Source organism: Nicotiana tabacum, chromosome 9 (genome assembly GCF_000715075.1).
Source record: "Nicotiana tabacum cultivar K326 chromosome 9, ASM71507v2, whole genome shotgun sequence".
NCBI classification, from domain to species: domain Eukaryota; kingdom Viridiplantae; phylum Streptophyta; class Magnoliopsida; order Solanales; family Solanaceae; genus Nicotiana; species Nicotiana tabacum.
The window spans coordinates 13,485,782-13,497,976 of record NC_134088.1 but is presented as its reverse complement, the minus strand read 5'-3'; the positions used below and the strand labels follow the sequence as shown (position 1 = coordinate 13,497,976).

The window sequence follows — 12,195 nt, the reverse complement described above, 5'->3', positions numbered from 1 at the left end:
AAGCGTTGTGTTTGCTGTCTTTCACGTCAAAATGTTAATTTTGCATGTACAGATATGATATTCCATTTTATACTACACTCTTTTCCTTTTTAATCTCTTGTCAAAAGAAAGACATCATTCTATTTTAGCCTTAATGACATGCTCTTAATAAAGTAATTTTACGCCATGTAAACCGAAGCCATACCGTTATCAGATTTATCATGGAAATCATATTCATCTTTCTTTTTAGGCGTAATGGCTTCCTGACCACTTAAACTTGTACCGGATTTTAAAGCCGATATACAAACTTACATTATTCTCATTTGAACACTTAAACTCACATATCCGGTAACTATAAACCTATTTGACCGTTGACCATGCACATGAGGCAATGACAGAGATGATGTGGACAAAGTGTGTGCAAGTCACGAAAATTACGTGTGTGACTACAATAATTTTGATTTTAAAAAATCTAGAACAAAAAAAATACAAATTAAAAAGAAAAAAATAAACCAGGCCCACTTCCCCATCCCCATTAAAATTCCCTTCACCCCAGTGTTTTTTTCTCCATTGTCGTCCTCTCCCAAGAAATTTCTCGGACACAAAACCTAATCGAAGATGGAAAAGGAAAATAATCTACCTTTATATATTATGTCATGTGCATATGCGAAAGTTTTTACACATAAACAACCAAATCAAAACAACTAAGACTAACATCGCGATCGGGACCAAGCTGCTATGGAAACAAAAGTTTGTTTTCGTTGTTCCATTCAATGAAAGCTCGTCTTCGTTTAAAAATATTTAAGGAATGTAATAACTTTTTACCCTACTCCTTAATATATAGGTGTTGCTGAATACCAATTGGATGAAAGTGAAAAAGAGAAACCTGCACATAATACCGATGGAAAATATAATATGATTGTGCAGATAGTGATGAGGATTCTAATGGCAAGCAATTCAGTAGCAAACGAAACTTGATTTAGAAATAAGAGAGAGAAAGAACACTGAAGAAAAGGAAAAAAAAACAAAAAATTAAGGAAAGGAATGGAGGTGGGTGAACGGAGAAAAAGGGAGGGGTGGGTGAAAGGAGGGAAATGTCAGGTCTTTTTCTCCCTTTTGTTTTTTTTAAATTTTTGCTTATTTAGTATTTAATAATAGGACCCACAAATAACATATGTCAAGTAATAAATAGTCTAGTATATGAGTGTTGTACATGTCAGCACAATTGATATACACGCACTACTGAATGTATTTATTTGTACTCAGTCGGTCAAGTTCGAGTGTTCAAATGAGAATAATGTAAGTTTATATATCGGCTTTAAAATCCGGTACAAGTTTAAGTGGCCAGGAAGCCATTACGCCTTCTTTTTATAATAAGATGAATAGTTACAATTCCAAACTTAAAAGAAAGGAAGAAACAAAAAAGCTAAACGGGGCAGGGCGGGGCGGGGCAGGTTGAAAAAGAGAAACATTGTTAAACAGGGTAGGGCGTGTTGAATTTGGGGCAGGGCAATGCTTCACCTGCCCCGCCCTGCCCTGTCCTATTGCCATCCCTAGCCCCTATAAGAAAGCTTCAGACTTCTGAAGGCTATAAATAATTCACATAGAAAAGAAAGGAAGAAACTATCTGGGCAGGAAACCATGGCGAGAAATGGCAATCTCAAACGCTTGCATTCTTTCTCCTCGAGCAAAACCATTGCAATCATAAGATGAAATCTCATTGATGTTGAGATCAACACAAGTCTGCACAAGTTTCTCAACAACACGTTCCGCTGCTTCCTGTGATTGAGAGGGACAAAGTCAAGGGATGATGCTATGACTTGAAAATCCCAAAATGCATTGGAACAAGAAAACATAGAAAACTGAGATCCCATCTTCAAATTAAGCAGTCTTGAAATACCACTCACTATAAAATTTGCACCAACATATTTATAATTATGTCTTAATATGCTAAACATACTCACTACAGTGCTGCATGGTGGATCACCCCGGATTGATTGTTGCAAAGTGCTCCCGTAAAATAAAGACTTCTTATTTTGGTCATCCACCAATGTAGCATATAACTGTTTTTCTGAGCAGAAGACTGAAAGTCTTGGTTTTTCAGGAGTTCCATTAAACTGCCAAGACCGAGAAGAAGTTTAATGATTACAGTGAATCAATAAAGTTATACATATATGTTGTGTGTGTTTGTGCAAGAGAGAGAGTTCATGAAATGATTTTAGAGAACAATTAAGATTAAGCATTGCATTTGGCATGCCAAATGGTAGAACAAATCAAGAAAAAGGCAAACAAACTTCATCAACATGGGACAAGCCAAAATACATTTGCAAAGAACTTAAAACACGCCCGAAGATGAGAAGCAAGCTTAAGCTACAAGTTTACAAAGGCAATGGATAGAAGGATGACAAGGGCAAAAGTACAGATGCTCTACCTATTCCCACTAGACATAGAGATATGCAATGTTTTAAATGTCAATGTGTGAGTAAAAATGCCATATGAGTATCCTAATAAAAGAGCTATGATGTCAAAGCCTGATTATGTAACCGGGAAATGTATGAAACAACAATCCATTAGGTTAAAATCAAAGTCATCGTTGGCTACTTCTATACAAAAATATGACAAGAATACAAGTAAACTCTTTACATTTACCTTATTCAATTTTCTATACTTGTTTTGTTCTAAGGAAAAATGACTAATTTCTGCTCAACAATGTATGATCTTAAAACCCAGTTACAGTTTATCTCTTCCAAGCTAAAGCACTAAATGCATCATTCCCAATTATATTCTCCTAAACTAGTTTCTCCCTCTTGTCCAAACACAAAAAAATTGTAATTAAACCCATCAACACCAAATCATGTAACATGATTCATGTTCACTAACATTACCTGTTAGTGCAGCCAAATGTAGTACATAATTGGGGCTATAAAGAATCTCATGTGTTTTATTTACCAATTTCATGTGTTATAATTTACTGATCTCCTGTGAAAAATCCATATAACTACAAGAAAATTTGTAACCGGTCATAAAAACCAATCTCCTCAATTATGTCTGGGGAAAAATATCAAGAGCATAATTTTACAACATACGTACCTTTTTTCGAATTCGTCTATTTCGAAGTTTAGCACTCTCAGTTCGAGAATTAGCTTTAGCTGTGGCTTGAATAACCAATGGCTTTATTTCTAAGCCTACAAAGGATAATATAGAAAGCTAAGTACACAGCAGAAAAGGATTTCCAGTACCAAAAAAAAAAACTATGAAAAGCTATAAACTTTAGAACAATTGACAAAAAACTTACTTTTATTTTGGATAGGAAGGGTATATGAGTGATTTACACAAATTCCAAAGAGCTCACAAGTCTTTATTTGTAGCGAACAAACATTACCCAGAGCCATAGTTGTCATTCTTACCGTAAGTTTCCCAAATATTTTCACTTGCTAATAGAAATTACAACAGGCCCACTTCTCAAAAATGGACATTTGCGTGATTAAAAGCTAGCACGGCTCACTGGAGTAACCATCCGCTCTTTTGGGATTAATCAAACAGGTTGTCTGCAATTCACCTTCTTGCATGCCATAGTTTTTATCTATCTGTGCAGAAGATAATGAGAATGGAGAAGCGGTCAATTTATGGACTCGATTAGGGGTATATTGGGTTTGGGCTGGATATAAGCCCAACATAAGAAAAATAGCTTGAAGATCCTTACTTCTTTGTAAAGAAGTTGATTGCTACTATTAGTTCAGACAAAAGAAGAGATAAATTAATGACAAAGGGGAGCAGTAATAACCATTATGGGTGGTTATTTTTGCAACTAGCATTCCCTTTCTTATTTATTCATGAAAGGAGGTAGTTAACTTTAGCTGTTAGACTCCAATTAACAACCTCCAAACACCAATACTAGTCTGTCTCATTTTATATGATACTATTTTTATATTAGTTTGTATTAAAAAACTAATTTGTTTGTATGAAAAAATAATATATAAATTAAGACTTCTCACTTTATTTTTAAAGGGATACTTTTATAGTCACAAAAAAGTACATCCCTAACCCCAAGTTCAAAGAAAATATATGGAACACAGTTCGTGAAGGTGTTAGAGAGAGAGAAAGCCTAACCAATCTCTATAATTTTTAAATCCCCTTCCCCTTAGTATGGTCTCACTGTCGCAGGAGCAAAAACTCAAAATTCACCAACCATGGAAATTCTCAATCATCATTAAGGTGTTTGGACTTGTGGGATTATACTGGGGTCAAGGTGTTTGGAAGAAAAATCCCCCACCACCTCCTGCGGACCAAGCTCCAACAACTCTGGACCCCAACTGAACAATGCATCCTTATCGATCTAGGATAGTGCTTCTTTATAGTAAAATTTGCGAAGGAAGAAAATATGATCAGTGCACTGCACGGTGGATCATGGTTCATCATGGGTCATTTCCTATCTGTTCAGAACTGGGAACCCAACTTTGTTCCTGCTAACATAAAAATATAAGTCACAGCCATATCTACCCACCAAATTTTATGACAATAAAATTCTAGAAAAAGTGGGTAAAAGAATTCGCAAACTCCTAAAGATAGATATGTGTACCTCTGCTACTTTAAGAGGCAGATACGCACGGATCTGTATTCAGGTGCAAACAGAGGTACCGCTTCAAGCATCAGTAATAATTGGGGATCACAAACAACCCATAGTGTGTATTATCTGCAAAGAGTGTGGGTGAATTGACCATATCTACAAAAAAATGCTCCTAAACATAATCGCAGGCACCTGAGCAGCCGGAATCCATAACAGGTAGTCAAAAACCATCGAGTCTACAAGACTGGAAAATAGTTGAATTTCCCGTAAAGATGTCACACTCCTCCCATCTATAAGTTTCAAGACACGCTAAAAGATAAAATTGTTTTGACACGCTAAATTATAAAATAAAAAAAATTAATATTGTTTTGAGTGCAAAAAAAAAAAATTAAATAATTGAATATACAATTAGAGGAATATTAATACTTTTAATATTATTAATTATTAAAAGTGGGTATCGTTAAATACTTAATAAGTCAAAAAAACCCAAAATAAGACATTTAAGAATAGGGCTTAAAACCCATATACTAATGAGAAAACTACCCTCTATAACTCCTCAAAATTTTAATAGCCCATGTTTTGTACCACTTACAAAAAATAGCCCTTCGGCCCAAACATATTGCATATAGTAGCCGAAAGGAATAAGCATGATCACACAAGTGCCTGTAGCTCAGTGGGTAGGGCATGTATTTCCTAAGCTGAAGGTCGCAGGTTCGACCCCTGCCTGGCGCGATAGAGCAATCGGCCTTTTTAAATTGTATTTTGTACTTCTGGATCTAATAATATTAGCTAAGAATTGAATGAAATATGTAATGCATGTCATATACGAAATGTCTATTTTGTATAATAACATATTCTATTTTTATATATCTTTTGCATAGTGACAGTCTATTTTGTATAGTTTTTGTCTATTTTTGTATAGTGACAGTCTATATTATATATTTTTTGTATAGTAACAGTCTATTTTGTATAGTGACAGTCAATTTTGTATATTTTTGTATAGTGACAATCTCTTTTGTATATATTTTGTATAGTGACAATCTCTTTTGTATATATTTTGTATAGTGACAGTTTATTTTGTATATTTTACGTATAATGATAGTATATTTTTGTATATCTATTGTATACAAATTGTATAATGATAGTCTATTTTGTATAATTTTTGTATAGTGACAATCTATTTGTATATATTTTAACTTTATACATAGTTATCTCCTCTCATCTTCCTCTCATTAACAGACCAGCCACCGGCATCCATGGCCACATAGTTGCCGAAAATGGTAACAAGATCGCCGGAGTTTTAAAGTTTCAGGCAAAGATCTTCAAAATATTAATTTCATATTCACAGAAACTATAAGAGAAAATCAGAGAAAGAAGACAAGGCCATGAGAGTCGTGGTTGGCGGAGTTGCTTCTTCAACGACAAGGACACCGACATCCATGGCCTCACAGTCGCCGAAAATGGTAACCACAATATTATAAAAACAGTAAAATTGTGAATCAATCAATTAATTATGCCACAAAACACAACTAATGGAGATTCAGAAAAACCATCACAAAATTAGAATTGAAAAATAAAAAAAAGCACAGATCATCAGATCCAACATAATATTCTTCAAAATACAACATTCTCATAGCTCATTAGCATTTCAAATGTGTGGTCCACAACACGATGCATGTTTTCTTATCCATAATAGATTTGGGATCATAAGTTTGCGATGGCAATAAATTGGGGTCATAGCATATTTGTATTCAAAACCCAGATAGAGCCCAAAATCATGAATTTGCCACCAATTGCTGGTTGAGATAATTCGGGGATCGGAATATCGTCGTCTGGTGGTAAATTAGTAGGATACATTGATGTATCGGCACGTCTTGATGCACTGTAGATTTTAATCCCAATTCCCTCAGTACTTTTCTCCATTTTTTTTGAGATAATTGAGAAGATTTAGAGACGTTGAAGATTGACGGAATGGGGAAATTTGAAGTTTCTAGGCAAAGATCATGAAAATGTTTGTAGTGTCGTATACTGGGTTTGATGTGCCTTTTTGTTTATTTATATTTTTGCCAAGGGCGGTCTAGGGTAAGGCAAGTGAAGCCCTTGTTAGGCCCCCAAATAATTAAGGCCCCAAAAATAAGAAGCACTACTATATTATTATATAATATATACTCCATAATTTATATTTATATAATTATTAATAAAAGGTTTTAAATTTAATAACTTTTAATATTTGGTAGACGTAAAATTGAGTGAGTTAATTGGATAAAATTTTTTTACTAAATTAAATAATATATTTATCTTCTCATCAATTTTATTTTCTTCCTTTATGTATAGTCTTTTTTCATGGTTCTCACGATTTTACTTTTTTAATTTCAACTCAAATTCTCTAAATTAACTATTCTTTTTTGTCACATTTCATTGATCCACACACTACAAAGCAAGTTCTTTTGTGTTTCATCTTTTTTAACTAAGAAATTCCAGAGACAAATGTCACAAGATTCAAAACACGACAGATAATGGATTCACCCTTTACCATTTTCATTTAGGGGAACATCAATTCAATATCATATGATGTGCGACTAACTCATACATCATGAGTTGCACTCTCACCACTATAACAAAGTCATGTAGTTTTTTTTGTATCTCAATATAATATGGATTTCATAAAAGACGTTTCAGGGTCTTTTTAATATATTTTGGTTTTAGGCCACCAGTTCTATTGAGCCGCCCCTCATTGACGATCAACAATTTATTATAGACTATAGCCCCACCATGAACCTACTGTTCAACCAACTTTATTCACATTTGGTAACTGAATGACACACTCACTGCCTTTAATGAGACTCTATAAATTTGATTGAGAATATCAGGTGTGGACAAGTGGCTCTGATAAGAGACTAGTAAAGCCTTGATCTATGTCCCCCAAAATTTTTAATAATGAATTTTAAAATTTTATTTCAAATTAGACAATATTAATGTTTGTAGAAAAAAATAAAAAAGTACAAAAAATTGTAAAAAAAAAAAGAAAGAAAGGGGTCTACTTTTTAACAATAAAATATTTTAAAACTTTGAATTAAACTACTTAAATCTTCATATTAGTAAATACATTTTTTACAACAATATCAAAGGTAACATATTGTAAATACATGTCTAACATCTCATTTATTTAAATTATTCTTCTCTAATATAAATAATAATATTACTATGTGAAGTTAAAGACTTTATGTCATTTAAGAATATATACTATAAATAACAAGTATGAAACAAATGGCAAGATTAATGTTTTTTTGCATATATGTGTGTATACGTACTAATAAAAAAAGTATAAAGCCTCTTATTAAGCTTTAGGCCACTAATTTTAAGGAGCCGCCCTTGATTTTTGGGTAGGTAAATTAAATGGCGTAAACAATTTTTGACTTTGGTTAACGTTAAGTAACTAACTTGTTTTGAATGGTTGCCACCCGCAAACTATTCCTTTCAAATTCAAAATTTGCAAGTCCTCATTTTGGTAGTTACTTTTTTTCCCGTTAATTACTTTTTGAAAAGAAAAAAATCATTTTGGTAAAAGGCAAAATAACTGCTATCTCCGTTCCAAGATGATTTCTCAAAGAGTGCAACTAAAAAATATTTGATTAACATGAGTTTATATATGTTACTGTGTCAATTGGTTTTTTGGCACTTTACAAACTTGTTTTTTGTTTTATAACCCTACCTCTTTTTTTACACATGAGAGATTTACTTTTATACGTAAGAGATCTGTCTTTTACACATAACAGATCTAAAAAGATCATTTTCTTAGATTCAAAATTGTAAAAGGACATGATGTACAAATAACACGCTAATAATAATTGTACAAGTATGTGAGATAAAAAGAGGTCTCACACCACTAATGACAGTTGTGTGACGCACACCATAAAACCACTCGAATTACAAGAAAAAATTTATTTTGTGCCTTAAACAACTGATACTAGTTGTGTGAGACCTCTTTTTTGTCTCACAACTTAGTGGTACCAGAATTTCATAAGTTATCCGTAATAAAATTTACTATTAAGGTAGTTATGTATGTGTCTGTTTGACGCCCTAATGAGAAAGCTGGCAGAAAAAGGTAATAGCTTTAGGCTGCTGAAAGCTACACAAAACTCACATAGAAAAGAAGGAAGAAACTATCTGGGCAGGAAACCATGGCGAGAAATGGCAATCACAAACGCTTGCATTCTTTCTCCTCGAGCAAAACCATTTCAATCATGATGAAATCTAATTGATGTTGAGTGTCACACCTCCTTTTTTCACTTACACCTCCGGAAGGGTGTAAAGGAGTATAAAGGGAGTTTTTCCAATTAAAGGACAATCGAAACGAGATTCATTGTATTTACAAATTCAGAGTCACCACTTGGGAGATTTATGGTGTCCCAAGTCACCGGTTCCAATCCCGAATCGAGGAAAAGATTGACTCTGTTTAACAGTCCGCGAACAATGGTTTCCGAGTAAGGAATTCTGTTAACCCGGGAGAAGGTGTTAGGCATTCCCGAGTTCCGTGGTTCTAGCACGGTCGCTTGACTGTTATATTTGGCTTATTTATCTGATTTTAAACAATTATGAACCTATGTGCATTTTAGATTTAAACCGCTTTTAATTAATTTTTAAAGAAGATTCAACGTTATTTAAAACACGCCTTGAACCACGTCACATGAAATGCACCCGCGGTCCACGACATATTTTATTTAACGTTGTTGAGAATTGGTTTTGGGTCACATGAAATGCACACCCGAGTTTAGGAAGGTAATTTTAAATTACGCGCCTAAAGCAACTATGCGTTTTTATAAATTGTATCCGCTGCTCTAAATTCACATGACCTTATACTACATCAAGTACTTTACCTCGTTTTTATTGCACATAATGAACGTCCATATGATTGTATCAAGTACGAATTTTTGCTTCAATTATCCAATCTAAAAAAAAATATGGAAATGTGAACCATAAGATGCCACGGACCCAAATATGGAAATTCCTTGTTCAACAACACCAACGTGTAAAATGCTCAAATCACAAGAATAGCGATCTTAAGGGTGCACATAGAAAAAAAGATATACAAATAATAGGTTCTTAAATTAGATGGCCTATCAACAATCATTCACGTATGAAACAACACATAAAGCAATCAAATCAGTAAAAGAGAGAATCACGGACGCATGTGAGAAAGAAATTGACAATGAGGCAACAAAAGCTTTATTTGCGGATTAATAGGAAACAAACATATTCTGATTAAAACTTTAAACCCAACAAGATATAAAGACTGATTTATTCCAACAATGAACAGAAAGGGAATATGCTCAAGCAATCCATATGTATAAACCATAAAATTGTACTCAACTAACCATCACAATGAAAATCAAATCCATACATTAATCTCTGACATATCCGAATTTGAGCAAAGTTTATGAGATAAGTACCTTTAAGAAGGATAGAAGAAATAGAACACAGTGGACGTTGAACTCAGCAAAGCAAGAGAAAAATCCACAAATATGGCAGGTACAGCAGCAACACAGTAACGAACCAAGAGAAGAAAAATCCGAAAACAACTTCAAGCCAAGCTCTACGACTCCATCGATCTCGAATTTTTTTTTATTTATGTTTTTCTTTATTTCGCGTTTTTGGAGTCCTTTTAGAAATCTCAGATCTGGATTCGATTCCGGATTTGGAGCTGTCTTTAGGTGTTATTTTTTGCTGGAATTTTGGTCAGTTTCATGGCCATTTGGGGCTGGTTTGGTGATTTTGAGATGGGGAGTCTTCTTCTTTTGGTTGTGGTTTGGGAAAAAAAATGAAGAAGAAGCCAAAAGGGGAGGTGCTGCGCCTCTTTTTTTGAGAGAGGACAGGAGCGCCGCTGCTATCTCTATTTTCTAGGGGTGAAGTCCCCTAATCTGATCTCTCTTAGCTGGGTAATGGGTCAAATGAGTGTTGGTATTGGAATTGGGTTGGAGTTTAGAATTGATTTGAGCCTTTAGGAATTGACCCAATTTTAGAAGAAACAAGACTAAAAATACATTCTTACTAATTTCCTATTCTCCTTTTTCTTTTCTTTAATTAATTTATCTATTTTTGTAGAAATTAAAATTATTTATTTATTTTTAACATTAAAACAACTAATTAACTTAAAACTAAAAAAATGCTAATTTAAAAAACTAAAATTTAAATATGTAAAAATGATAACTTTTAGGATTTTTTCTATGATTTAAAAATATTAAAAATGCATGAAATGCAAATAAATTAAGAAAAATTCCTAAAATCAATAAAAATTATTTTTGGTCTATTTTTAGGAGTTATTTTCATGTAAGGCAAAAATCACGTGCTCCACATTGAGATCAACACAAGTCTGCACAAGTTTCTCACCAACTCGTTTCGCTGCTTCCTGTGATTGAGAGGGACAAAGTCAAGGGATGATGCTATGACTTGAAAATCCCATAATGTGTTGGAACAAGAAAACTGAGATCCCTCTTCAAATTAAGCAGTCTTGAAATAACACTTACTATAAAATTTGCCTTAACATAATTATAAATTATGGTCTCAATATGCTAAAAATACTCACAACATTGCTGCATGGTGGATCACCCCAGATTGATTTTTGCAAAGTGCTCCCATAAAACAAAGACTTTTTATTTTGGTCATCTACCAATGTAGCATATAACTGTTTTTCTAAGCAGAAGACTGAAAGTTTTGGTTTTTCAGGAGTTCCATTAAACTGCCAAAACCGAAAAGAAGTTTAATGATTACAGTGAATCAATAAAGTTATACATATATGTTGTGTGTGTTTGTGCGAGAGAGAGAGGGAGTTCATGAAATGATTTTAGAGAACAATTAAGATTAAGCATTGCATTTGGCATGCCAAATGGTAGAACAAATCAAGAAAAAGGCTAAACAAATTCCATCAACATGGGACAAGCCAAAATACATTTGCAGAGAACTTAAAACACGCCCGAAGATGAGAAGCAAGCTTAAGCTTAAAGTTTACAAAGGCAATGGATAGAAGGATGACAAGGGCAAAAGTACAGATGCTCTACCTATTCAAACTAGACATAGAGATATGCAATGTTTTAAATGTCAATGTGTGAGTAAAAATGCCATATGAGTATCCTAATAAAAGAGCTATGATGTCAAAGCCTGACGGACCTTATGTAACCGGGAAATGTATGAAACAACAATCCATTAGGTTAAAATCAAAGTCATTGTTGGCTACTTCTATACAAAAATATGCCAAGAATAAAAGTAAACTCTTTACATTTACCTTAAGCAATTTTCTACACTTGTTTTATTCTAAGGAAAAATGACTAATTTCTGCTCAACAATGTATGATCTTAAAGCCTAGTTACAGTTTATCTCATCCAAGCTAAAGCACTAAATGCATCATTCCAAATTATATTCTCCTAAACTAGTTTTTCCCTCTTGTCCAAACACCAAAAGATTGTAATTTTCTGTGTTAGGAAATTAAGTTTTCCTAACAATCGACGATAAAAGGTGGGATCTTGGATGGGAACCCCAACGTTTGCTCTCAATTTCTGGGTGGGATCCAAAGGAGAAGGAGCTGCTTTCATGCTTAAGCAATGGAATTTAGCCAAAAGATCTAAGGTAAACTTCCGTTGAGTCAAAATGATACC

The 12,195-nt window shown here is 33.7% G+C and overlaps 1 protein-coding gene across 6 annotated transcripts; it reads right to left on the bottom strand.

The window, feature by feature from the left end:
* Positions 1–1,262: 1,262 nt before the first annotated feature.
* LOC107791212 (uncharacterized) lies at positions 1,263–10,514 on the bottom strand. Of its 6 annotated transcripts, XM_075221459.1 has the most exons (8): positions 9,997–10,507; positions 4,739–4,836; positions 4,559–4,672; positions 4,090–4,442; positions 3,275–3,566; positions 3,070–3,164; positions 1,944–2,096; positions 1,263–1,758 (listed from the first exon to the last, which is right to left on the bottom strand). In XM_075221459.1, the coding sequence occupies exons 5-8, from the start codon at positions 3,378–3,380 to the stop codon at positions 1,603–1,605; spliced, it is 510 nt and encodes a 169-aa protein (XP_075077560.1). In that variant the 5' UTR covers positions 3,381–3,566; positions 4,090–4,442; positions 4,559–4,672; positions 4,739–4,836; positions 9,997–10,507; the 3' UTR covers positions 1,263–1,602. The 6 variants fall into 6 exon arrangements, with proteins under 6 accessions (XP_075077560.1, XP_075077565.1, XP_075077563.1 ...); XM_075221464.1 differs by lacking the exon at positions 4,739–4,836 and having other exon boundaries at positions 9,997–10,514; XM_075221462.1 differs by lacking the exon at positions 4,090–4,442.
* Positions 10,515–12,195: the final 1,681 nt, after the last annotated feature.